Source organism: Amblyraja radiata, chromosome 4 (genome assembly GCF_010909765.2).
Source record: "Amblyraja radiata isolate CabotCenter1 chromosome 4, sAmbRad1.1.pri, whole genome shotgun sequence".
In the NCBI taxonomy this organism is placed as follows: domain Eukaryota; kingdom Metazoa; phylum Chordata; class Chondrichthyes; order Rajiformes; family Rajidae; genus Amblyraja; species Amblyraja radiata.
In genome coordinates this window covers 73,514,415-73,540,136 of record NC_045959.1, presented here as the reverse complement: position 1 = coordinate 73,540,136, position 25,722 = coordinate 73,514,415, and the positions used below count along the sequence as shown (strand labels likewise).

General features: G+C 43.5%; 1 protein-coding gene across 1 annotated transcript in view; it reads right to left on the bottom strand.

Moving 5' to 3' along the window:
* The window catches only part of rp1 (RP1 axonemal microtubule associated), a gene marked incomplete at its 3' end in the record, with an annotated part of 207,287 nt that overhangs the window by 98,755 nt on the left and 82,810 nt on the right, over positions 1-25,722 (bottom strand). The window contains exons 15-19 of the mRNA XM_033020391.1: positions 22,674-22,886; positions 20,933-21,110; positions 14,221-14,310; positions 8,375-8,541; positions 8,106-8,192 (exon numbers count right to left, since the gene is read on the bottom strand). Of these exons, the coding sequence (XP_032876282.1) occupies positions 8,106-8,192; positions 8,375-8,541; positions 14,221-14,310; positions 20,933-21,110; positions 22,674-22,886 (735 nt within the window). The remainder of the gene's footprint in view (positions 1-8,105; positions 8,193-8,374; positions 8,542-14,220; positions 14,311-20,932; positions 21,111-22,673; positions 22,887-25,722) is intronic.

Below are 25,722 nucleotides of genomic sequence, written 5' to 3'. Positions count from 1 at the left end.
AGAGATTGAGTGAACTTACAGGGATAATAATGTGGACCTGTGAGAGGACAGAAACTGAGAAAGTAAGAGAGAGAGCAACTTTGATATGTCAGATGCAGTATCAATTTAAGTGAAAGAGTGTTATCACAGCACAGCAGAGAGTTCAATGTTGGGTGAATATTGCCATCTTTCTGCTTTATTATTATAGTTCACTATATATCATTGCTGGAAAGAAGATTTTGAAAATAAATTGCCCAATAAATCACAAGTTTACCTCTCATTATTCTCTACCTTTCTCCAATGAGAAGCAACATATAAATATAGAAAATAGGAGGCAGAGCTATTCAGCACTTCTAACCTTTACTGAAACGCAACATGATCATTACTTATCTATCTCAATACCATATTCTCACTCTCACTGTTATACCATCGATACTCGTGCTTTTAAATATCTATTTATCTTCTATCTATCGATCTATACATAACTAAAACTCTGATCTTGTTATCTTCCGGTTTGGTGTATTTGCGCAAAAACAGTACGCGATAGCGCTATGATTTTTCGCCAGCTTATTCACCGTTCTCCTGTGCTGCGATTGCACCAAGGTTTGTTACGATCGGTGGAAACTGGTAAGAGTTATCGAGGTTTAAAAATCTTCAAAACCACGTGTGCGCAGAGCGATCGCCTCTCCTGCCATTCAGTGCCGCGTCAGCCCGACCCTGCACGGCCCAGCCCAGCCCAGCCCAGCCCAGCCCAGCGCAGAGTCGGAGATGCCACCGATGTCACCAAACAGAAAGCGGAGACAATGATCCTGGCGGAGGAGAACGACCAGTGAAACGACCAGCGAAGCGACCTCCGGCCAGTGGCCAGCGACCAGTGACCTGCGCCCGCTGTGAGTCCCCATCGCACCGCCAACCCCTTCCCCTCTGGTCCCCATCTTTGGCTCCTGCCCCCCTCCACCGTGATACTGCACTCTCCCCCATGGCCCTTCCCCGTCTTTTCTCCAAGCTCTCTGCCACCCTGCCCCCCCACCCCCACACCCCTCCACCGCACACCCTTCCTGCACGCACTCCTCCCCCACACACCCCTCCCTCCCACACCCCTACACCCCCACAACCCCCCCCCGCTCACACACCCCTCCCCCAACAACCCCTCTGCCCACACACCCCTCCCTCTTATACACCCCTCCCCCCACAATCCCTCCCCCCACAACCCCTCCCTACCCACACACCCCTCTCCCCCACAACAACCCCCCCATGCCCACACACCTCCACAAAGCCTCCCCCCCACAATGTCACACACCCCCCGCCCACACACCCCTCCCCACCCCCGTCTCCCCACAACCCCCCTCGCCCCCACAGCTCCTCATCTCCATCACAACCCCCCTCCCTCCCACAACCCCCCTGCCCCGCAACCCTCCCCACCCCCCCACAACCACCCCCTCCCCCCCACAACACCCCCTGCCCATAACCCCCCTTCCTACCATAACCATCGCTCACACATACCAACTGCCCACATACACACCCCTCCCCTCCACACCCCAGAGCCCACACACACCCCTCCCTCAAACCATCCCCCTCCCACATATTCCCTCCCACCACACCCCGCCCTAAACATCCCCTGCCCCACACACCCCCCTCCTCGCCCTCGCAAACCACACCCCTACCCACAAATCCCTCCTCCACAACATCCCCTGCTCAAAAAACCCCCCTGCTCACAACCCCCTCCTTCCCACAACTCCCACACCCACACATATCCCCCGCCCACACAAACACACACCCCTTCCCTCCACACACCGCTGCCCACACACACCCCTGCCCCAAACCACCCTCCCCACATCCTTCCTCCCCGCCCACACATCACCTCCCCCCACAACCCCTCTGCCCACACAAAGGCACGGCATTTCCTTCCATTGCTATGCAGACGATACATATCTCGCCCTGAAGCCCAACAACCGATCAAATCTACTTAACCTTATCCACTGCTTCGAGGATATAAAGTGTTGGATGGCCCAGAACTTCCTCCAACTAAACAAGAGTAAGTCTGAGGTCATCCTTCTCGGCCCCTCGGACTCAATCAAATCGATAGCAGGCAGCCTTGGAAGCCTTACCCCATTACTCAAACCTCACGTCAAAAACCTTGGCGTGATATTTGACTCAGCATTGAAGTTTGACAAACAAGTCAATGCCGTGGTAAAAGCTAGCTCCTTCCAGCTTCGGACGATAGCTAAAATAAAATAATTCCTCCAGTTTGACGATCTCGAAGAGATCATCCACACATTTATCTCGTCCCGCCTCGATTACTGCAACTCCCTTTACACTGGCATCAGCCAATCTTCCCTGTCCCGCCTGCAACTGATCCAAAACGCCGCAGCGAGACTCCTGACGGGCACCCGAAAAAGGGACCACATCACCCCAATTCTGGCCTCTCTCCACTGGCTCCCTGTGAAGTTCCGAATAAAGTTCAAGATCCTTCTTTATGTTTACAACTCTCCCCCACCTACATCAAAAGTCTGCTTACCCACTACACCACCTCCAGGTCCCTCAGATCGGCCGACTTGGGGTTACTGAACATCCCGCAGTCTAGGCATAAGCTCAGGGGCGACCGCGCCTTTGCGGTTGCAGCTCCTAGACTGTGGAACAACATCCCTCTTCCCATCAGAACAGCCCCCTCCATCGACTCTTTTAAGTCGAGACTTAAAACTCATCTTTACTCTCAAACCTTTCTTAACGTCGTCTGAGGGAGGGCTATATGTATGTATTTATGTATGTACTTAATCTATGAACCACTGTTGTATAACGTTAGCAACTCCACCAATGTAAAGCACTTTGGTCAACGAGAGTTGTTTTTTTAAATGTGCTATAGAAATAAAAGTGACCTGAGCACCGGCACACCACAGGGCTGTGTACTAAGCCCCATGCTCTACTCCCTCTGCACACACGACTGTGTTCCTGCATTCGACACCAACACCATCGTGAAGTTTGCAGACGACACAACAGTGATTGGGCTGACCAACGGTGATGAAACAAAATACAGAGCGGAGGTGCAGAACCTGGCGGACTGGTGTGCACGTAACAACTTGTCACTAAACACCTCCAAGACCAAGGAGCTGATTATTGACTACAGGTCACATAGTGGAGAATACGTTCCAATCTCCATTTACGGGGAAGTGTGGAGAGAGTGTCCAGCTTTAAGTTTCTGGGCACTCACATTTCAGAGGACCTCACATGGTCCACCAACACCGCTGCGCTGGTCAAGAAGGCACAGCAACGACTGTTCTTCCTGAGGACATTAAAAAAGACTGGTCTGCCCCAACAGCTGCTGTCAACCTTCTACCGCTGCACCACAGAGAGCATATTAACGTATGGCATCTCTGTGTGGTATCTCAGCTGCACGGAGGCGGAGAGGAGAGCTCTTCAGCGCGTCGTCCGCAGAGCGCAGGAGATTATTGGGACACAGCTACCAGCCTTGGAGGACATGTACCACACACGGTGCCTCAGGAAGGCCGTCAGCATCCATAAAGACTCCTCACACCCTTGTAATGGACTGTTCGAAATACTTCCCTCCGGCAGACGTTACAAGGCCTTCTACGCCCGAACCTCCAGACTCAGGAACAGCTTAATTCCCAGAGCTATAGCGGCTCTGAACCGGCCCTGCTGAGTGCCCCCCATCCCCCCATGGACTGTCTCCCTCAGATTATCACGTCGCACAGACACATCTGCACTTTCGTCTGTTGAACTATTTTGACTATTTTACTGTTCTTTTTACAATCCATGTTCTCGGGTATGTAATCTAAATTTTATTAGTTATTTATGTTATGACATCGGATGGAAGCTGCATACCAAATCTCGTTGCGCCTATGTGCAATGACAATAAAAGATATTATTATTATTATTATTATTATTATTATTGACTTGACCCCTCCCTCCCTCACAAACCACTCCCGCCCACATACACACTATTGGAAAAAATCCATTAGTACAGAAAAACTGCCAATCCGCACCATCAAAGTTCAAAAGGGTCTGTCCCACTTGGCGATTTTCTTCGGCGACTGCCGGCGTCATATCAGGGTCGTCAAAAGATTTTGAAAATTTTCAATATCTAGTTGTGACAAAAAAAATTGTGCGACACTTGAAAATATTCCGTGCGTCATACGTCACACGTCATCACGATGCGTCACGCTGAATCATGCCGCAAATTTTTCAGCCAATGATGCTGGCAGTCGCTAGAAAAAAATCGGCAAGTGGGACAGGCCCTTTTGAACTTTGATGGTACTAGTTTAACAGAGTTTCATAGTATGTAATTACTTGGCCTCAACAGCCTCCTCTGGTGGGGAATTCCATTAGTACAGTTCTTAGTGAAGCAAATTTCATCACCAGATCCTGAGAATGAAAGTACTCATGCTAATGTCCCCAGCCAGGCCCAGCCCTGTCACAATTTTGTTTGTTTGGAAGAGATTCCCTTTTGTTTTTCAAAAGTCTAAGGAATACAGGCATTTGAGTATAGGAGCAGGGAGGTTCTACTGCAGTTGTACCACTTGGTGAGACCACTCCTGGAGTATTGTGTACAGTTTTGGTCTCCAAATCTGAGGAAAGACATTCTTGCCATAGAGGGAGTACAGAGAAGGTTCACCAGACTGATTCCTGGGATGTCAGGACTTTCATATGAAGAAAGACTGGATAGACTCGGATTGTACTCTCTAGAATTTAGAAGATTGAGGGGGGATCTTATAGAAACTTACAAAATTCTTAAGGGGTTGGACAGTCTCGATGCAGGAAGATTGTTCACGATGTTGGGGAAGTCCAGAACAAGGGGTCACAGTTTAAGGATAAGGGGGAAATCTTTTAGGACCGAGATGAGAATAACATTTTTCACACAGTGAGTGGTGAATCTCTGGAATTCTCTGCCACAGAAGGTAGTTGAGGCCAGTTCATTGGCTATATTTAAGGGAGTTAGATGTGGCCCTTGTGGCTAAAGGGATCAGGGGGTATGGAGAGAAGGCAGGTACAGGATACTGAGTTGGATGATCAGCCATGATCATATTGAATGGCGGTGCAGGCTCGAAGGGCCGAATGGCCTACTCCTGCACCTATTTTCTATGTTACTATGTTTCTGTAGCTGATCCAATCTCTCTTCACATAGCAGCCCCATCATCCGAGGATAGGTTTGGTAAATATAATAAGAATAAATAATATGTATTAGTACAGAGATTTAAACCACACTATACTTCAGAGGTAGCCTCCCCAATGCACTGTGTAACTATAATGAGATATCTATATTCCCAAACTCATCAAAATACAGAAAATAGGGGCAGGAGTAAGTCATTTGGTTCTCAGGCCTGATCCACCACTCAACATGACATTTGCTGATCATCCTCATCAGTTGTCTGCTTCAACCTTTTCCCCAGATCTCGAGATCTCTTTGGGGTTAAGAAGTATATTGGCCTCCTCCTTGAGTATTTTTAATGACTTGGCCACCACCGTCTTCTATGGTGCAGAATTCCACGCACACGTTATCATCCAAATAAATGTCTTCCGATCTGAATATTAAGGGCATAACCCACATGCTAAGGCTGAACATAGAAAAGCACAGCACAGGAACATACAATTTAGCTCATAATGTCTGTGCCGAACATGATGCCAAGATTGTCCTTATTGTGGGCTACCCAGCCATTGGGAACATACATCCTCTATTATGTCTGTCTAATCATGTCTAATTGTCTGTAAAAGGTTTCCATGATATCCCTCCTGCTATCTTAATAAATTCTGGCCTAACTGACTCAATCATTCCTGCAATCTCAGGAATCAGTCTATTAACCCTCCAAACCAAGAACATCCTTCCTGAGATATGGTGGACAAAATTGCATGCTAAACTTTAGATAGGATCTCACCAAGGTATTGTCCCAAAACCTCCTTGTTTCTGTACTCAAAATCTCTTGCAATGAAGCCCAACGTGTCATTTTCCATTCTAACTGCTTGTTACACTTGGATGTTTGTTTTCAAGTCTTACTGTATAAGGGTCTCCAGACCCATTTATGTCTCCACATTTTAGCCTCCTGATAATACAATTACACCAGATCCAGTGGTTTACCTTCTTCTATTCTGCCAGATCCATTCCCCAAATCCTTGATGCGTTGAATACAATTTCCCATTCATCATCCCCTTTCTCAGTAATATTTACTGTGTCCTGTTATCATATCCTTTTCAAAGGCTTAGTGTTTCTCCTACCACTAATGCTGGCCAAACAGCATGTTGTCTCCTGCCTTCTCTCTCCCTCTTGTTTTGTTAATAAAGGGGTTACATTTGCTACCTTTCAATCTACAGGATTTGTTTCATAATTTAGAAGATGACAACCAATGCTTCCATTATTTATTTATTAACAGGTTATCTACAATTACAATGGGAATGGTCTACTAGGCCAATGGGCCAGGAAATAGCATATGGAGTTAAATGTTGCATTTTGGTAGAAGAAATCAGGGCAGGGCGTAGACAGTAAATAGTAGGGCCCTAGAGAGTGCGGTAAAATAGAGACCCATGGATGTAGGTTAGTGGTTCCAAGAAAATGGCAATACAGGTGGACATGGTGTGAAGGTGGTGTTTGGCATGCATGCTTTCATCCATGAGGGTATTGAGTGCAGGATGTCATGTTACAGCTATACAAGGAATTGGTAAGGCTACATTTTGAGTACTGTCTACAGTCTTGCTTTGCTACAGGAAGGAAATCATTAAACTGGATAGAGTGAAAAATAAATTGACAAGTGTCTGAAGGGTTTGAGCTGTAAGGAGAGGATAGATAGTCTGGATTTGTTTTTCTGGAATGCTAGAGGCTGAGACCTTCTCCAAATACTGTATATAATATTTTGAAGGCCAAATACAAGGTTACGAGGCACAGTCATTTCCCCAGGATATGAGTGTCTAAAACTAGAGTAGAAGACTGCAAGGTATAGTTTTAAAATGTGAGGGGAAAGATTTAAAATGGACCTGAGGGCCAACTCTCTCACACAGAAGTTGGCAATATATGGAATGCGGTTAGACAAAGCAGTAAAGGCTAGACAAAGCAGTACCATTAGAACATTTTAAAGACATATTTTGACGGGTACATTGATAGGAAAGGTGTGGAGCGATATTAATCAGGCAAGTGGGACTAGCTTGGTTTGACAAGGACAAATTGGGCTGAAGGATCTGTTTCTGTGCCGTATAGTTCCATGACTCTATAACCCTGCTTCTATGTCTTTCTCTTAAGTTCTTTGGGAAGCATCTTTTCTTATATAATCTGTGTTGCCGATTATCAGGCCCTGGACATTTATTGACTCCCAGTGATAATGACCTTTATTGATCTCCAGCATCATTTTTTTTTTACATACTAATTCCTTCCAATTCCATCTTTTCATTATATTTCCAGTTTTCTAACATTTTAGGAAGTTATTCGAGGTTTCTTCTATGAAGACAGAACTAAATTATTTGTTTAATTTGTTACCTATTTCTTAATTCTCCATTATAAATTATGACATTTCTAACTACAATGGACATAGATTTTTCTTGATTAATCCTTCCTTTTTTATTATACCTAGTTGTAGTAGCAATCTTTAGGATTACTGAGCTAAAAGTACTGTATCTTGTTCTGAATAATTACATTTTAGTCACATATAATTGCAGCAAATATTGGGCTGACTGACAGACTCGGACAGAAATTAATAATTGTTACTGTTATGGGTAAGTTGCATTTCACCGCCAACCTTCTGTTCAAAGCGGTTGTAGAATGCATTGAGTTCATCGAGGTGGGACCTATTATTGCCAGCAAGTTACCACCGTTGTTGGATGAACAATGGATGATGATGTATCAGAGTATGGGAGGGTGATCAATATTCTGATTAAACCACAACAACAATGTTGCTCTCAGCATCAGCAAGACGAAGGAACTGATTGTTGACATCAGGAGTTGGAAAGTTGAGGGACATGCACTGACTTCATTAGTGGGATGGTGGTGAAGAGAGTTAATAGCTCTAAGTTCCAGGCTATAACAATCTGTCCTGGGCTCTGAACATTGATAATTGCAGCAAATATTGTGCTGACTGGCAGACTCCATCTTATTATTAATATTACTGTTAATATAATAATGAGAGAAGTACCTTGTTCAGCTTCAAGTCCGGCTGGTTGCTTGAACCATCATGTGCAATGCGGATTTTAAAGACCTGGCCAACATTTTTGAAATTGATCTGAAGATTGAAAGAAACAACTTGGCAATGTTTGAGTGGTAAACCGCTCGGGATTGCATTTCATACGTAGCAGCATTTTTTTATGATAACAATTTTATAATCATTTACATCAACTCTTCCAGGAGCCAATACTACTTTGACTGCTAAAGACAAAAATTATTTGAGCGATTTATTAAAGTTACCTGAAATTCATCAGTTTGATTCGAAATAAAAGGATTTGTATTGTTGCTTTCCTTAAGAATTATTGGTCCTGCCGTAGATTTGTCGCCACATACCCACATGGAAACTTGGGCTTTAGTGCCAGCCTCACCTGCCTGTGTCACCACTTTCCATGTGTCAGGAGAAATTCCTATCAAAAGGAACATTAAAAGCATATTGTTCGTAAATATTTTCTCATTGTTCACAAAAGCAAAAAAAAAAACTGTCTTGAACTATGTATGAATTGTTTTAAGCAAAATATTAGATATTTAACAATGAAATCTAAAGGTGAGAAATTACACCTTGAGAAAAATAGCAGAAAATGCAATAAAAAGCCGATGGATTCATTATAGTATCTGTGTGTTATGTATTTGCTGTAAAATGCCACCAAGGCCAAATAACCATGAAGTTAACTGCGACTAAAAAATAATTTGATTCGGAACATGACATTTCTACACAGAAAGGTCTTTTCATTTTTCAACTGTAGAATTTCAGCCAATTCTCATGAGGCTAATCTCAACATGAAGTATCTGTAAGCAAGAAATTAAACAGCTCTGGTTTAAGAATCATTTACATTTTGGTTCACAGAGGCTGAGGAGGCCGAGTCAGTGGATATTTTTAAGGCAGAGATAGATAGATTTGTGATTAGTGCAGGTGTCAGAGTTTATGGGGAGAAGGCAAGAGAATGAGGTTAGGAGGGAGAGATAGATCAGCCATGATTGAATGGCGGTGTAGACTTGATGGGCTGAATGGCCTAATTTTACTCTATTCCTTATGACCTTAGGTTTTAGCGGTCACCAAATTTTGATTGATGCAAATCCAAAATATTATGATTATAAATATTTAATTAAAATTTTAAGTGTGTATGTTCCAAAGGCTCAGCATCGGGCCAATTCAGAACCAGGTACTCGTTCATCAGTCAACATAACCATCAATGTAAGCCGGTAATGGGGGGGAAATATTGTCAGGGCACAGAATATTTGCAGTTGCATTGTTTGGAAGGGGTACACATGGTGCTTGGCTACTAAATAACAAAACTGCGGACTATTGGCATGCAGTGTCCTTGAAGTTTATCTGCACCGTTTTCTAGTGTTAAAATAGAATTGGCAAAATCTCCCAAGTAGTTTTTTAATAGCCTCTTAAAAAGTTGAAATACATCAGTGCCGATTCCACCAATACTGTTTGGTTTTGGAATAAAATCAACTTTATTTTAACTGTGTGGAATGAGCTTCCAGTGGAAGTGGTGGAGGCAGGTTCGATTTTATCATTTAAAAATAAATTGGATAGGTATATGGACGGGAAAGGAATGGAGGATTATGGTCTGAGTGCAGGTAGATGGGACTAGGTGAGAGTAAGTTTTCGGCATGGACTAGTAAGGCCGAGATGGCCTGTTTCCATGCTGTAATTGTTATATGGTTATATGTTATATGGTTATTACGCATGGCCATAAAATATATGTCCAGCACTAAAGTTCAGGTCTAATGGCAACATTTACGTGAGGCAGGGTCTGAGCAATTGGTATTGACTTTGGTATTTGTATACAGCTAAATTTTAAGTTTCTCATTCCACATGTCAATAATGAAGAAAACACTTTTTTTTAAATTGATTAATGTAAATCTATGGAGTATTTTATTTTTTTCATAATACTTGCCAGTGAGAGATTTGCTTTCATTTTGGTATTTTTGTTGGCGATCTGGAACCTCTATCCAACTTACAGCTTTCAGAAGACTCTTCTTTCTCACTGTAGTAGTAATAATTCAGTATTAGTTAGTTAACTGAACCAGTTATTTATGCAAAATCCCAGTCATATTATGATAATGATTAAAATATCTTTTCATTTTCTATAAAGGCCCACGTATGCATGCAAGTAAAACAATGCATGGTCCATGAATGCTGTGTCTGACCCAGAAGCATCTTCTGTTCCTAATCCAGGACACATTTGATCAATATTTGATTGTGACTGAGACAGAGATTGTTGACTGAGGGATCTAGGAGTGCAGGTGCATGATTCCTTGAAGGTCGAGTCGCAGGTACATAAGGTGATCAAAAAGGCTTTTGGCACATTAGCCTACATCGCTCAGAGTATTGAGTATAGAAGTTGGGAAGTCATGTTGCAGTTGTATAAGACATTGGTGAGATCGCATTTAGAGTATTGTGTTCACTTTTGGGCACCATGTTATAGAAAAGATATTGTCAAGCATGAAATGGTTCAGAGAAGATTTATGAGGATGTTGCCAGAACTAGAAAGTCTGAGCTATAGGGATAGGTTGAGTCGGTGAGGTCTCTATTACTTGGAGCACAGGAGGATGAGGGGTGATCTTATAGAGGTCTATAAAATCATGAGAGGAGTAGATTGGGTAGATGCACAGAGTCTCTTGCCCAGAGTAGGGGAATCGAGGACCAGTGGACATAGGTTCAAGGTGAAGGGGAAAAGATTTAATAGGAATCTGAGAGGTAACTTTTTCACACTAAGGATGGTGGGTGTATGGAACAAGCTGCCCGAGGAGGTAGTTGAGGCTGGGACTATCCCAATGTCTATGAAACAGACAGGTGCATGGATAGGACAAGTTTGGGGGGGATATGGACCAAAAGCAGGCAGGTGGGACTTGTGTAACTGGGACATGTTGGCCGGTGTGGGCAAGTTGGGCTGAAGGATCTGTTTCCACACTGTATCACTCTATGACTCTATTCAAAGATCCCAATGTCTCGAATACCCAATACCCTGGCCAATCGCTGAGTGCTGATAAACCACTGCCCACTCAGTAACCATTGACTACGAGCTGGATTGATGATCAATCACCACCTCACCCACCACCCCAATTTCATTCCAATCTTCAGCAGCCAAACTTCACTCCAACCCCTTTACTGACCAGCCAAATGCATCCCCAAGCCCCCTCATTTAAGGAACCTGCAAAGAAGAGGTCATACAAGCAAGATGTGTTAAGCATCACACAAAGTAAAGTTTGTGTAAGTAAAATTACTAGCAGTGGGCCTCAATTTAAGATATTTATGTATGTCTTTGCAGGTCTGGCAAAATTGTATGGAAATAGATTTTTGGATTCCAGATCAGTTTTAATGCAGATCCATTCTGACCACTTTCCCATGGCTGATAAGCGTGCACATCTGTGTTTACTTCCACCAGGAAAGAAACAAGGAGATTTCATGTCTGAGATTCCAAACCATTAAACATAACCACTATTCTTCTATCTTTTTTGAGTTTAGTCGGAGTTGCTAATTACTATTCTTAATTTCTATAATGCTTGAAGTCGTACACCAGATAGCTACATGATTTTTTATATGTTTACATATGGCCTAGGATTATATCTAAATCAAATTACAGGACCCTATTTAATCTGAGAGTAATACTGTATGTCCAATAAATAGCACAGTAAACAGATAATCAACCAAACCATTAGAATGGTTGATTTTTATTGCCTAATTTGGGATTTTACACTAGTTAGTTCAAGACCTCAACATTCAAATACCAATGGGTAGGGTTTGCACAATGAAAACCTCAGATATATTCTCTCGTTTTTTTTTAAATTTACTAAACCAGTGATCCATCAGCAACAGCTTAAATCACCAAACTAATAATTACAAAACTTCATTATGCTTTATATTTCTGTGGTCGGAAGGATTGATCCTACAAATATGCATTGTACTGCAGCTATAAATTTCATCATGCTGATCTTTCAGATATTCTGGGTTAGTTTTGGGATAAGAGCAAATTTTCAAGCCGAACAAAATTTACATTTGATATCACGCCTCACCAATTCCATTAAATTGCATTCTGATGCCAAACCTGGGAACATGAGCAACCTTGCCCCAAAATGTTAGCATGAGCGAAGTGGCCATGGTTCAACTTTTTTTAATTTTGTCTTCAAATAGTGAAAGAAACCTTGAATTTTGCATTGTTTCACATAAATCATGTTGAGCGTTTTCAATATTTTCTGTTTAATGTGATATTTACCAATGATAGATTTACGTTTATTTGAGTTTCCCAGTTTGTGTTCTGAATTAGCTGTCAAATTTGAACTTTGCAAAGGATTTTATTTCTCACTGCATGTAATGATTTCATGTTAATTAGTTATGATCCAGTTATTAGTGCATTATTCCAGAGCTCCACTCCAATAATGATTCATATGCCCTTTACACTGTGAAGACTCATTAATTCGATTATTATTTTTTGTCTATTTATGTACGAACTTGTACATCAAGTCCTGAATATCTATGGCCCTTTGGTCAGAGTATAGAGAAGCCTATGCTCTTGATCTTACTGTACTCTCTGGTATTAGGCTTGGACTTTTTTCTTTAATATATTAAAGGATGGCATTCATACTATTGCAGTACATCCTCACGCCCCAACTGCTGTTAAGATTTGGGTTTCAAGAACCAAAGTCCCTTCCTTTGGACAAAACGTCTGTGAAACAGGTAGTGAGTTTCTCCAAAGACCACATGGGAGTTTTTACGAGAACTTGGGATGTTGAGGCTAGAGGCATTGATTGTGAGTTTAGATGCTCACCCTATAGGTGCACACATAACCATAGAGCCAGTCAAAGTCAAATTTATTTGTCACATGCACCAACTAAGGTACAGTGAAATGAATTTGCCATGTAGCGATACAGTTGGAAAAAAAGAACACAATACACAGTAGAATTTAACACAAACATCCACCACAGCATTCTTCACTGTGGTGGAAGGCAACTAAGTTCAGTCAGTTCTCCTCCTTTTTTCATCCGTAGTCGGGGCCATAAACCCTCTTTTTCCCCCTTCCCCCTCCCCCCCCCCCCCCCCACCACCCCCCCACCCCCCCCCCCCCCCCCCCACAGACCAGGAGACACCAAAACAAACACTTGGAGAAACTAAAAAAAAAAAAAGTCAAAATAACGAACACGCTGCTGGCAGGGCAGGGCAGCGCCCCCAACCGACCTGAGTGCTCAATTAATTAGTTTTAAATGAGAGCCAAAAAAAACCCTGTATATCTCCAATCAATTGCTATCAATCAGAAATCAAAAGTTTCTGGAGTGAGACTTGATCAAAATCCCACCTCAGCTTAAAGTGTTACAAGCTCACAGGACACTTTATGGTTTGTTTGGGGATTGTTGAATCTTTGAGAATGTGGACGTTCTTTGGGAGTCAAAAGCTCAATGGAAGTCTCCATCCCATGAATCCTCCTAGTGGAGAAGGGACATTTGGAATAATATTGAGAAGCTTAAGGATATGCATTAGAAATGTATAGAGGCCAAAGGAGCAGAGGTGGCAGAAGGAGTGCATCATCTCAGAAGCCATCCATCCCCTTGACCTATCCACTCAATTGGTCCATTCCCCATTTGTGGAAGAATGTGCATGAGTTCCCATGTTAGTCTCGTAGACTTCAGAACCAAGAAGTCCAGAGTGGAAGTAAGTCATTCCTGATTCCAATAACTGCTAAAGAGAAAGACAGGAAATACACAAATGTATTTTGAGTCTTAGAGTTCAGTCTCTCTAGCCATAAAACTGCAAGGAGATCAATTGAAGCCGCCCAAGAAAATGCCACAATAGTTTTCTAAATTAAATGCTTGTGGAGCCAGAAAAAGTAATTTGATACTGAGTCACAACTTTACAACCGAATCTGGCTGAGCCCATTCACCTCTGCTCACCAAAGCCAAGTGCTGATTTGTTTGGGAACCAGGCTAAGTTCAAGATTTCTATTGGAATAATAATTTTACACTCAAATCTCGCCAACTCCAAGTTGGCATGAGGTATGTCTGATATTGAGTTTCACACAACTGACATTTTATGCAGTACCATTTAAATTTACTGAGCAATTGCATCATTATGTTACACTTACTATGAAGATATTTCTTTTTCTTTGACTTCTCTTGTTTAATTTCCAAAAGGACACCCAAACTTTTGCTTTTTATTTGCTTCTCCTTTGCCACTGCTTGAGTAATGAAATTCAAGATTAGTCACTAAATAACTGTCAATGCGCTAGATTGAGTTCGGTCTGGCACACTATCTGCTGTGTTAATCTTACAATGGTTCTTACTAAACCGCTGCCGGAATTGAACAATTGTCGCTCTGAGGAAAGATTTGATTAGTTATGGTTACTTACTTTGGGACAAGGAAGAGTAAAGGAGGACTTAATTGAGGTGTACAAAATTATAAAGGTGGGTGAGACGAAGTTAATAAGAAGAGTCTATTTCCCTTGCCACAGGGTAAAGCTCCTCCCAAAGCAGAGGAGGCATAGATTTAACGTAATTGGTAGAAACCAGCGGGGAGATGAGAAATTTATTTTACTAAGAGGTGGAACTCATTACCTGAAAGAATGTAGAGATAGTAACTTTAATTATATTTAAATAATATTAGAATGTGTACTTGAAGCGCAGTAATCTCCATGGCAACGGGTAATGTGCTGGATGGTGGGATTATTTGGGTGGTTTATCTTTGAAGCTCATTAGCCTTTTCCATTTTTTTTTAATGGTTTGAATATTCTATGATATTTATATCCAGATAGGCAAGGAGGCTGGAGACAATATAGTGGCATATTGTCTTAAGGTTGATGATTATGTCTTGCATTGTTTCAGTGGTGCCTTACTTCCCCCGACTCATTCATGAACACAATGGTGGCACGGTGGTGTAGCTGGTAGAGCTGCTGCCTCACAGTGTCAGAGGTCCGGGTTCAATCCTGACCTCAGGTACTGTCTGAGTGGGGATGTCAGAATCTCCCCTTGACTGTGTGGTTTCCTCCAGGTGCTCCGGTTTTCTCCCACATCCCAAAGACATATGGATTTGTTGGTTAATTGGTCTCTGTGAATTGTCCCTAATGTGAAATGAGTGGATGAGAAAGTGGGATTACATTTAATTGGTGTGAACGGATGATCGATGTTCGACGATGACTTGGCGGAAGGGCTTGCAAGAAATCACCGGCTACGATAGACATTAGACAATGGATGCAGGAGTAGGCCATTTGGCCGTTCAAGCCAGCTCCGTCATTCAATGTGAGGATGGCTGATCATCCCCAATCAGTTGCTGCCTTCTCCCCATATCCCCTGACTCCGCTATCTTTAAGATCCCTATCTAGCTCTCTCTTGAAAGTGTTCAGAGAACTGTCCCCCACCGCCCTGTGAGGCAGAGAATTCCACAGACTCACAACTCTCTGTTTGAAAAAGTGTTTCCTCATTTCCGTTCTAAATGGCTAACCCCTTATTCTGAAACTGCCTCAAACTGAAACGTGTCCAAACCCTTAATAATCTTAAATGTTTTAATAAGATAGCCTCTCATCCTTTTAAACTCCAGAGTATACTAGCCCAGCCGCTCCATTCTCTCAGCATATGACAGTCCCGCCATCCTGGGAATTAACCTAGTGAACCTACGCTGTACTCCCTCAATAGCAAGAATGTCCTTCCTCAAATTAGGGGACCAAAACTGCACACAATACTCCAGGTGTTGTCTAACTAGGGCCCTGTACGACTGCAGAAGGACCTCGTTGTTCCTATACTCAACTCCTCTTGTTATGAAGACCAACATGCCGTTCGCTTTCTTCACTGCCTGCTGTACCTGCATGCTTAATTCATTGACTGATGAACAAGGACCCCCAGATCCCGTTGTACTTCCCCTTTTCCCAACTTGACACCATTTAGATAATAATCTGCCTTCCTGTTTTTGCTACCAAAGTGGATAACCTCACATTTATCCACATTAAACTGCATCTGCCATGCATCTGCCCACTCACCCAACCTGTCCAAGTCACCTTGTATTCTCATAGCATCCTCCTCACAGTTCACACTGCAACCCAGCATTGTGTCATCTGCAAATTTGATAATGTTGCTTTGAATCCCTTCATCTAAACCATTAATGTATGTTGTAATAGCTGCGGTCCCAGCACCGATCCTTGCGGTACCCCACTAGTCACTGCCTGCCATTCAGAAAGGGACCTGTCCTTGAAGGGGGCCGCCCAATCCAGTAGGGGCGCTGCATTGGTGGCAGCCTCTGCCTACAGCCTGTTCGTCTTTTCAATCTTTTTAAAAAATTTCAGTTAGTTTAATGTCTGTTTTGGGGGGAAACTTTCACTTTTCTATGTGGGGGAGGGGGGCAGGGTAAGGGGGAAACTGTTTCCCAGTCGCTTCCTGGCGGGGACGCGACTATTTTCCGAGTCGCGTCCTCGCCCCCCACCTCGCGGCCTACCAGCTGGATTGGAGCGGCCTTTCCTGCCGCGGACCGGGAACCAGACCAGAGCTGCAACAGCGGCGGCGCAGCGCTGAATTCACCACGGAGCGGGTGATGCCTACCGGGATCGCCGTTTGGAGCTCCGGAGCGTTGGGCCGCTGCTCCAACATCGTGGAGCTGCGGTTTGGGAGATTTTCCAACGCGGGCGGCGCTGACCGTCATCGCGGAGTCCTGGGGCTCCTTGCAGAGGGCCGCCAGCATGAGTCTCCGCTGGGCGCGGCCTGCGGACTTTAGGAGCCGCGGACTCCGGTAGGAGGTGACCGACTGTTGTCCAGGCCACTGAGGATGTCCCCCAGCCCCGACATCGGACTTACATCACACCGGCGGTGCGAGCCTGAACATCGGGCCGCCTGTAGGGGCGACTGCGGAGGGCTCGGGGAGGCCCTGACCACGGGTGAACATTGGGGAGCATTGGAGGAAGAGACTTCCTTAAGAAGACTTTGGTGCCTTCCCTCACAGTGGGAAACTTTGATTCTGCTGTGTGGGGATGTTTTTATGTTGAATTCTATCGTGTGTTGTGTTCTTTATTTTTATTGTATGGCTGTATGGTTATCTCATTTCACTGAGCCATCTGGCATGTGTGACAAATAAATGTATCTTGTATCTTGTAATCTCAACTCGTTGTTTCCTGTCTGCCAAAAAAAATTCTATCCATGTCAGCACTCTACCCCCAATACCATGTGGCCTAATTTTGTCGACTAATCTCCTATGTGGGACATTATCAAATGATTTCTGAAAGTCCAGACACACTACATCCATTGGCTCTACCTTGTCCATTTTCCTTGTTACATCCTCAAAATATTCCAGAAGATTAGTCAAGCATGATTTCCCCTTCGTAAATCCATGCTGACTCGGATCGATCCTGTTATTGCTATCCAAATGTGCTGCTATTTCATCTTTTATGATTGACTCCAGCATCTTCCCCACCACCGATGTCAGGCTAACTGGTCTATAATAACCAGCTTTCTCTCTCCCACCTTTTTTAAAAAGTGGGATAACATTAGCTACCCTCCAATCCACAGGAACTGATCCTAAATCTATAGCACATTGGAAAATGATCACCATTATGTTCACAATTTCTAGAGCCACTTCCTTAAGTACCCTGAGATGCAGGCCATCAGCCCTGGGGATTTATCAGCCTTCAGTCCCAACAGTCTACCCAACACTACATCAGTCTGAAGAAGGGTTTCGGCCTGAAACGTTGCCTATTTCCTTCGCTCCATAGATGCTGCTGCACCCGCTGAGTTTCTCCAGCACTTTTGTCTACCTACCGAAGCTTTTACTATCCTTCATATTCTTGGCTAGCTTACCTTCGTACCTCTTCAACAGGAAAACCCCGCTCCTTGGACAATCGTCAGCTGACCTACGACCTGAACAAGTTCTACTGCAGGTTCGGTGGACAGAAACTTAACCCCATTACCCTGTGCCTCACTCCCCCCCCCACTCCCTCGCTCCACCATCCACCCCTCCCAAATCACTACTTCACACCTACTTACAGCCTGACTCCAGTCTGCAAAGACTGGGCCTTTCCCCACCTACTCCTGCCCAATTTACCACTTCACACCCACTTAGAGCCTGACTCCAGTCTGTAAAGACAGAGGGGGACACAGAGGGACACAGAGGGGGACACAGAGGCACAGAGAGGGACACGGAAGCACAGAAAGGGACACAGAAGCACAGAAAGGGACACAGAAGCACAGAGAGGGACAGAGTGGGACACAGGGACACTGAGAGGGACACTGAGAGGGACACTGAGAGGGACACTGAGAGGGGGACACAGAGGGGGACACAGAGGGGGAGAGAGGAGGAGGGGAGTGGGGAGTGGGCAGCGGGGGAGAGAGAAGGGGAGAGAGGGGGGAGAGAGAAGGGGAGAGAGAAGAGGAGAGAGGGGGGAGAGAGGGGGGAGAGAGGGGGGGGGAGAGAGGGGAGAGAGGTAGGAGAGGGGTAGGAGTGATGGAGGGGGAGAGGGGGAGGGGAGGGGGGAAGGGGAGGGTGGAGAGGGGGAGAGAGGGGGGAAGGGGGGAGAGGAGGGGAAGTAGGGAAAGGATGGGGGGAGTGGACGGGGGTGAGGAGGGGGAGAGGAGAGAGGAGAGAGGAGGGGGAGAGGAGGGGGGAGAGGAGGGGGGAGGGGGGGGAAGAGAGTGAGAGGGCGGACTTGAACTCGGCAAGTGGGGGGCGCGGACAGGACCGACTGTGAGCGGGTGGCGAGCCTCGGCATCTCGCGAGACCTCTGAAGCCCTCGGCCGAGTGCGAGTCGACTCCGAGCGGGAGGAGACAAAATGACTGCGAGTCAGGGGGGAAAGCAGTGCCCAGCAGGCTGCGCGCGTTGAAAACTCTGAGCAGAGTCATTGTGACGTCATCACCTCGTTAGCTTTAAAAAATCTCAAATTTGTGAACAATTTTAAGTTAAAAAATCGGGAAATAATTAATCAAATTTTCAGATGAGGTGATTTTCGAGATCATGAGGTAAATCTCTATCGGAATATGTAACAATTTCACCGTTCATCGTGTTTTCGAGGAGATGTGAATCACAGAAAAACACACAAATACACACACACACATCACATCCAAGATCAGAGATTTAACAGTTTTATGATATGATAAGATGTTTGATTTTTAATTGTCTACTGTTTATCGTGTTGTTACTTGCGAGCAAAGCACCAAGGCAAATTCCTTGCATGTATACATATTTGGCTAATAAAATGTATTCTATTCAATTCAATTCAATTCTGGCACATGTGAGGTATACATGTAGAAAGAGATCTGATTCAAGAAATCTGATCAAATAGTAAATATTTTTATGAGCACTACCAATCTGAAATGCTGTTTTCAATTGATTAGAAGCAGCAAAAGGTAAATTATAATATGCCTCATACAAATCTCATAGTTGTTAAGACTTCCTCTTGTGTATTATGAGTGCATGCCTGAATCAAATAGATCACTCAGTAGAAGCAACAATGGTTGCTCCATGCACAGTTCTGTCAAATGTGTTAATGTAACTTCAACCACATTGTGTGAAACATGCACTGGAACGTGAATGTGAATTTAAACATCAGCAAAAAATCCTGCAACGAGAAAGGATATCGATTACTTGCAGAGGGTCAGTCAAAGGAGAGGTTATTGTGTCAGGAAGGAACTGCAGATGCTGGTTTAAGCCAAAGATAGACAGAGAAAGTTGGAGTAACTCAGCGGGCAGGCAACATCTCTGGAGAGAAGGAATGAGTAACGTTTCGGGTTGAGACCCTTCTTCAGTCTGAATTTGTCTCATCTTATTGTGTCAGTTCGACTACTCTATGGAGCAGTAAAAATATTTCCCCTGCAACCCACCTTGAATAGAGGCACAACATTTGCTTCTCCTGGATTTAAAGACGACTTGTAAATTTCAACCAGGGCTCCCGCAAATCTCCCCTCTGGTTTCCCACAATGTCTTTAGATATATCTAATCAGGCCCTGGAGATTTGTCTACCTTCATACATAATAGTACTTTCAGCACCTCTTTGACCGTAACACTCACTGTTCTCAAGACATTTCCATTGACTGCCCCAGTCCTCCTGTCTTTTTCCTCAGTAAATACAGAGGAGAAACATTCATTGAGGACTTTGCCCATCTCCTGTGGCTCCACACAGAGCTGACTGCTTTGATTTTTGAGGGATCCCACTCTATATCTAGTTACCCTTTTCCCTCTTATGTATTTATAAAATCTCTTGGGATTGATTTTAATGTTTCAACTTACTTCACAATCTTTTACTAAAAATTTGAACTGACTATGTTGTTTCCTGTGCTCCCCTTAAACTCACTGGGGCTCAATTTCCTTTCATTAGCTTCCTTTAATTCACTGGGTTCACTGGAAAATCTGTTGTAGTACAGTGTACACATAAAATAAGAATGAAATAAACGTTCGTTGAAGTAACGCAAATAAATAAAATCTGTTGGTCCATCAATCCCTGGAGTGTTGAATGATCAGTTTTACTTTAAAATACATTTCTTGACGTAACTGTTTTGTAACGTGCTCCCCTCTGCTTTCACAGTACAATATACATATTGCTGACATTTCTTAACCTCTTCTTCTTTCCTTTTGTAACTTTGGTTTCTAAGATATAAGTAACTGTTTCAGAGAGATTGCAACTTAAATCTTTTCTTTTCCCTTCTACCAAGCATATAATGAACAAGCCAAGTGGGCACCAAAAATTAATCTCAATCCGAAACATACAGCAGGAGGCCGACATGACTAACTCTTTATCCAGAGGATTTCCCAATTAAAAAGGCAGAAATCTATTAAAAAATATATATTAATATGCAATTTCTATTCGCATGTACATTGACAAATTACTTACTGTTAATTGCCTGGGGGTAGAACATGGTATTGATTCCTTCAGAAGATTCAAATGGTCTTGTGTTGCCATCTGGGAGAAGACCAAGATACATTCCTGGGCTCATCACAGACTCGAGGCTTATAGTTGCATTTTCTAAATTTCTTTGGACCCGAAATTGACAGAACTCATCTCCTGTGCCCTTTGCAGAAAAACATATCAATTAACTTCAGGGCCCATACGAGTCTATAATTTGCTGGCATTACAAAAATATTGCAGTTTTAACAGGAATCACCTTTAATTTTTCCCACACCCTGTTTTCAGAAGGAGGACAGTCAGACTATTTATTTGATTAATCTTTATGTCTGCTGCTGTTCAGGTAACAATGGAAGCAGCCTAATTCAGTTAAAAATATATTTTATGGACAATTTGCTTGCCAAATTTAATTATATATCAAATAAAATGGCAATTCTATTTGCTTACAAACATTTACTGTATACAGATATATTATGAATATTCAAGTGAATAAAAAAGGCAATGAATTCATTGTACAATTAATTTTTTTTAGCTAATAACATTAAATTAGTGATGGAAAATTGGTAACGTGATTTATTTTGGCTGATTGTCAAAACAAATCTATGTTTTCTCAATTAACTACCAATTTGCTTTTTCCCACTTTGAATTACTAACAACTGTTTCAATTTGCATGATTCATTTGTAGGTATTACTGCCAGTTTGACTATATAGCATGTGCTCTGCTGATAGGAAATTAACAAATGCAAATTTTGGACAAACGTCATTATTAAATGGGGCAGAAAGTAACTCAGTGCAATGAATGAAGTACCCAAAAATCTAACAGTTTTGTCAACATGTCCTTGGTATAAGCATGCTGGGAGTACTGAGTTAGTGCCCATTGCATTCCAGTGCCGAGCCTGTGCACATTGTCACTGAAATCCCTATGCCATGTAGTTCTGAATCATTCAAAGCATGGTTCCTTTGATGAGTTGCACATAGAAAGTTGTGTACAATCTACAAAATATGTTGGATCTTTTGATGCACACTTTATGCTTGATACATCAATACTCAGTCGCTAATTCTGCAGGTTATTTTAACTGAAATAATTCTCGCCATAAAATGCATCAGAAGGGAATGCCTCAGAGAGTTCAAGGAAATCAGAGAGTTCCTTCAGTGTTGATCTTGGTTCTGTTGGTGTAAAATGGTGAAAACAGATGTTTTGGCCTTGTAATAGATTTGTGAGGTTCAAAATGCCACCAACAGACAGGAGAGATGTGCCTCGATAAGGGGACCAAAGATAAATCCTTCAAAACATTGTTACAGCTAACCCAATCGGATTGAAGAAGGGTCCCAACCTGAAACATCGCCTGTCCATTCCCTCCACATATACTGCCTGACCCGCTGAGTTACTCCAGCACTTTGTGTTTTGTTCAAGATTCTAGCATCTGGAGTTCCTTGTATCTCCATTTTATTGTGATGCAGTGTTGTGCAATTTAGAATTGTAACCCTTCCTATACTTTGCATTCCCAGTTGCAAGCAACTTCTCTCTACTGGTGGATGTAGTTGGTGAGCTGATAATGACACACATCAGAGTGAAAAAGCTATGGATGGTCAGAACAACACTTGTTATTAATAATAATACATAGAACTAACTTTCTTACTTTTTAACTTTTTGACCACAAACCATAAAAACTTTAGAAATGTGTTAACTTATGCATCCTTGAAATATATGGAAAAAATAAATGCTTACCTGTCCATCACATTTACCATTTTTCATTTGTATGAATTTGAATGGTTTCTGTACACTCTCAAACATGTAAACCGCTGGGCTGACTTTGTGCAACAACAAATAAGATATTTTAAATTGTTTTCCTGTTCCGAGGCAGGCTCCTTTGGAAGTGATACAAAGACTCTGGTAAAGACTAGTATTCAGCAGAAGCACTGCACCATCCTCGAATGCATTCTTAAAGTCAAAAGAGAAAACAGTGAAAGGTGAAAACAGAGAAAATTACTGGTTTGTACACTTTAGATCAGAATAGTAGGGATTAATAGATCTCTAGATAAAGCTATGATTTGATTGTGTAGAGATTTTATATTGGTTAGAATTCTGGTGTGAAATTAAAATATTAAATTGGAACAGTATCACGCATCTGTAATAAAACAAATATGTTTTTTTAGGAGGATCCTATTCATAATCCGATCTACAAACAAATTTTACTTTTAGGGGGATGTTGTCACTTTTCTTCCTGGAAAGATGGCGCCTGCCTGTGGTGACATTTTGCCAGCAGCTCAACAGAAGATAATTATTTACATGCTGCCAGTGCACTTGAAGGCACTAGCGATATCGCGATCTTCCGCAGCTGCACGAGCCCCCGACTGTAAGCGATCCCTCGATCACTGGAGAACACCCAACCCGACTGAGGATCACAGGTATTGTACCTGGAAACACCGGGAAGACCTCCAGAGCCGACGGGCAGGATCTCCCAAGAGCAACGGAGCTGGAGATGCCGACTGTGAGTGTCAAGTCTTCTCATATTTTTGTGCAGATTTGCCGCTTGAAAGGGATCTGATTCATCCACCCCTAAATAATGAACTGGATTTCACTCAATGACCAAACACTTCTTTTCCATTTTTTTTCCCCCTTATTATTTTGGCAGATTCAGCAATTAATTTACAGTTCCACTTGATTTATTGCTTCAGCCATTACTTTGAAGGCATTTGGATGTTGTAGGTCTTAAGGTATTTAACAGTTTAGTCTTTTAGCAGGTGAAAAACCGGCTGCTAATCGGGTGCTGTAGATAATCAGTCCTGCATGCCTTTGCTGGCGATTGCGGCAGTTTTTAGGACAGTCTCTTAGATTATACTGTTCAAGTTTTAGCCGCAAGTCAACTTCTCTCACGGGCCTGTCTGCTTTTCTGTTCACGGTCGGGCTGACTGATCCCGACTGGGCTTTCTCTGTTTTCTCCCCCCACCGGGTTAACTGTTCCCGGTTGGGCTGAAGACTCAGCCTCTGTCGGTGGCTCTCTGGACCTGTCCGTGGCCTACACGGTACTAGGCCCTCACCTGACGTCTGTGGCTGCTACTGGGGCTGGCCGTGGGCTACACGGTCCTCTTGTCGGTGGCTTCTAGGACCTTTCCGTGGCCTTCACGGTACTAGGCCCCCACCCGACGTCTGTGGCTGCTGCTTGGGCTTGGCTGTGGGCTGCACAGCCCTGGATACATTCCAGGTAAGCTGACACCATGCTTGGTGACCCTTACTGCCCCTGCTTGTTTTCCTAGCTCTTCCCTGAGCTATTGCTTCCCGTTCCTACCTTTTTTCTTTTTGGCGCCAATTCAAAACCATTTGGCTTGGTGCTGTTCCACTTGTTTCCAAATACTACTTCTATTTTTAACTTTTGTTTTCGATTCTTCTTGCTGGCCTTGTTCTTATCTTCGTTCTTTTATCCTCGTCGCCAATTGTTGTGTATTCGGATGCTTTGAACAGTCTTGAATAAAGGCTCGGACACGGGAGGAATCATACAAGCTTCTTTACTGCAGGACGCCACCTCCAGTCTCCCCCTGCTCATGCGTACTTGCCCAAGACATCACAAGACACCAATTACTTCCTAATTATCCCATACCTAACACTCCTCCCCCTTTAACTTGGAGGCAGGTAACATCACTTCTATTACATACATAATACTCCTCCCCCTTTTAACTTGGAGGCAGGTAATAACATTTCTATTACATACATAATACTCCTCCCCCTTTAACTTGGAGGCCGGTAACACCAATTATATTACATACATAATACTCCTTCCCCTTTAACTTGGAGGCAGGTAATACCTTTTCTATTACATACACCGCACTCCTCCCCTTTTAAGTCCATTTCACCTGTACGGTATATGCTCTTTTCCTACTATTGTGCGCTTGTGATTTTAATTTAGCATTAGTCCTTTCATTACAGTTTGACTTGACAGTGAGGGAATCCCCGATCACAACGGAACTGGTTCTGCTGTCTGCATAGGAATCCCCGTTCCAGTGCAGGTTCGCAGAAACAGCAGGTACAGTAAGTACAGTACCTGGACACAATGGAGAGGCTTCCATTGTGTCCGGAAACATGGCCAACGGGCAGGACTTCAGGTCAGACTGAAGCGCAGGGGACTTCGACCACCTCGCGCTACCATCCTACTGGCCAATGTACAGTCCCTTGAAAATAAAGTGGAGGACTTAAGGGCAAGGCTGCTTCACCAAAGGAAGCTGAGGGAATCTCTGTGTTCTGTTTCACAGAAACATGGCTCACCCCTAGCTCCCCAGACTAAGCAATGAATACGCCACAGTCGTTACAGACTTCATAAAGAAATGTGTGGAGGTCTGCATCCCAACGAAAACCTTCCGAGTGTTTCCTAACCAGAAGCCTTGGATGAACCATGAGATCCGCACTCTTCTGAAGTCCAGATCCCGGGCATTCAGGTCTGGAGATACAGAGGTCTCCAAGAAGTCCAGTAACGACCTTGGTAAGGCCATCAAAAAGGCCAAAAGGGACCTGCTCCAAGCTGGAGGATGAGACGGATGTTCGGCAAATGTGGCAGGGTTTGAATGCCATCACCTCCTACAAGGCAAAATCAGGAGGCAGCTCAATTGTCAGCGAAGCATCACTCCATGATGAGCTCAATGCGTTTTATGCACGCTTTGATAGGGAGAACACTGATGTGCCTTCCCAAGCCCCCATTCGCCGTGATGGTTTCAGTCACAGTCACAGAGGCTGATGTCAGCAGATCCTTCAGGGGGGTGAACCATCGGAAAGCGCCTGGACTTGA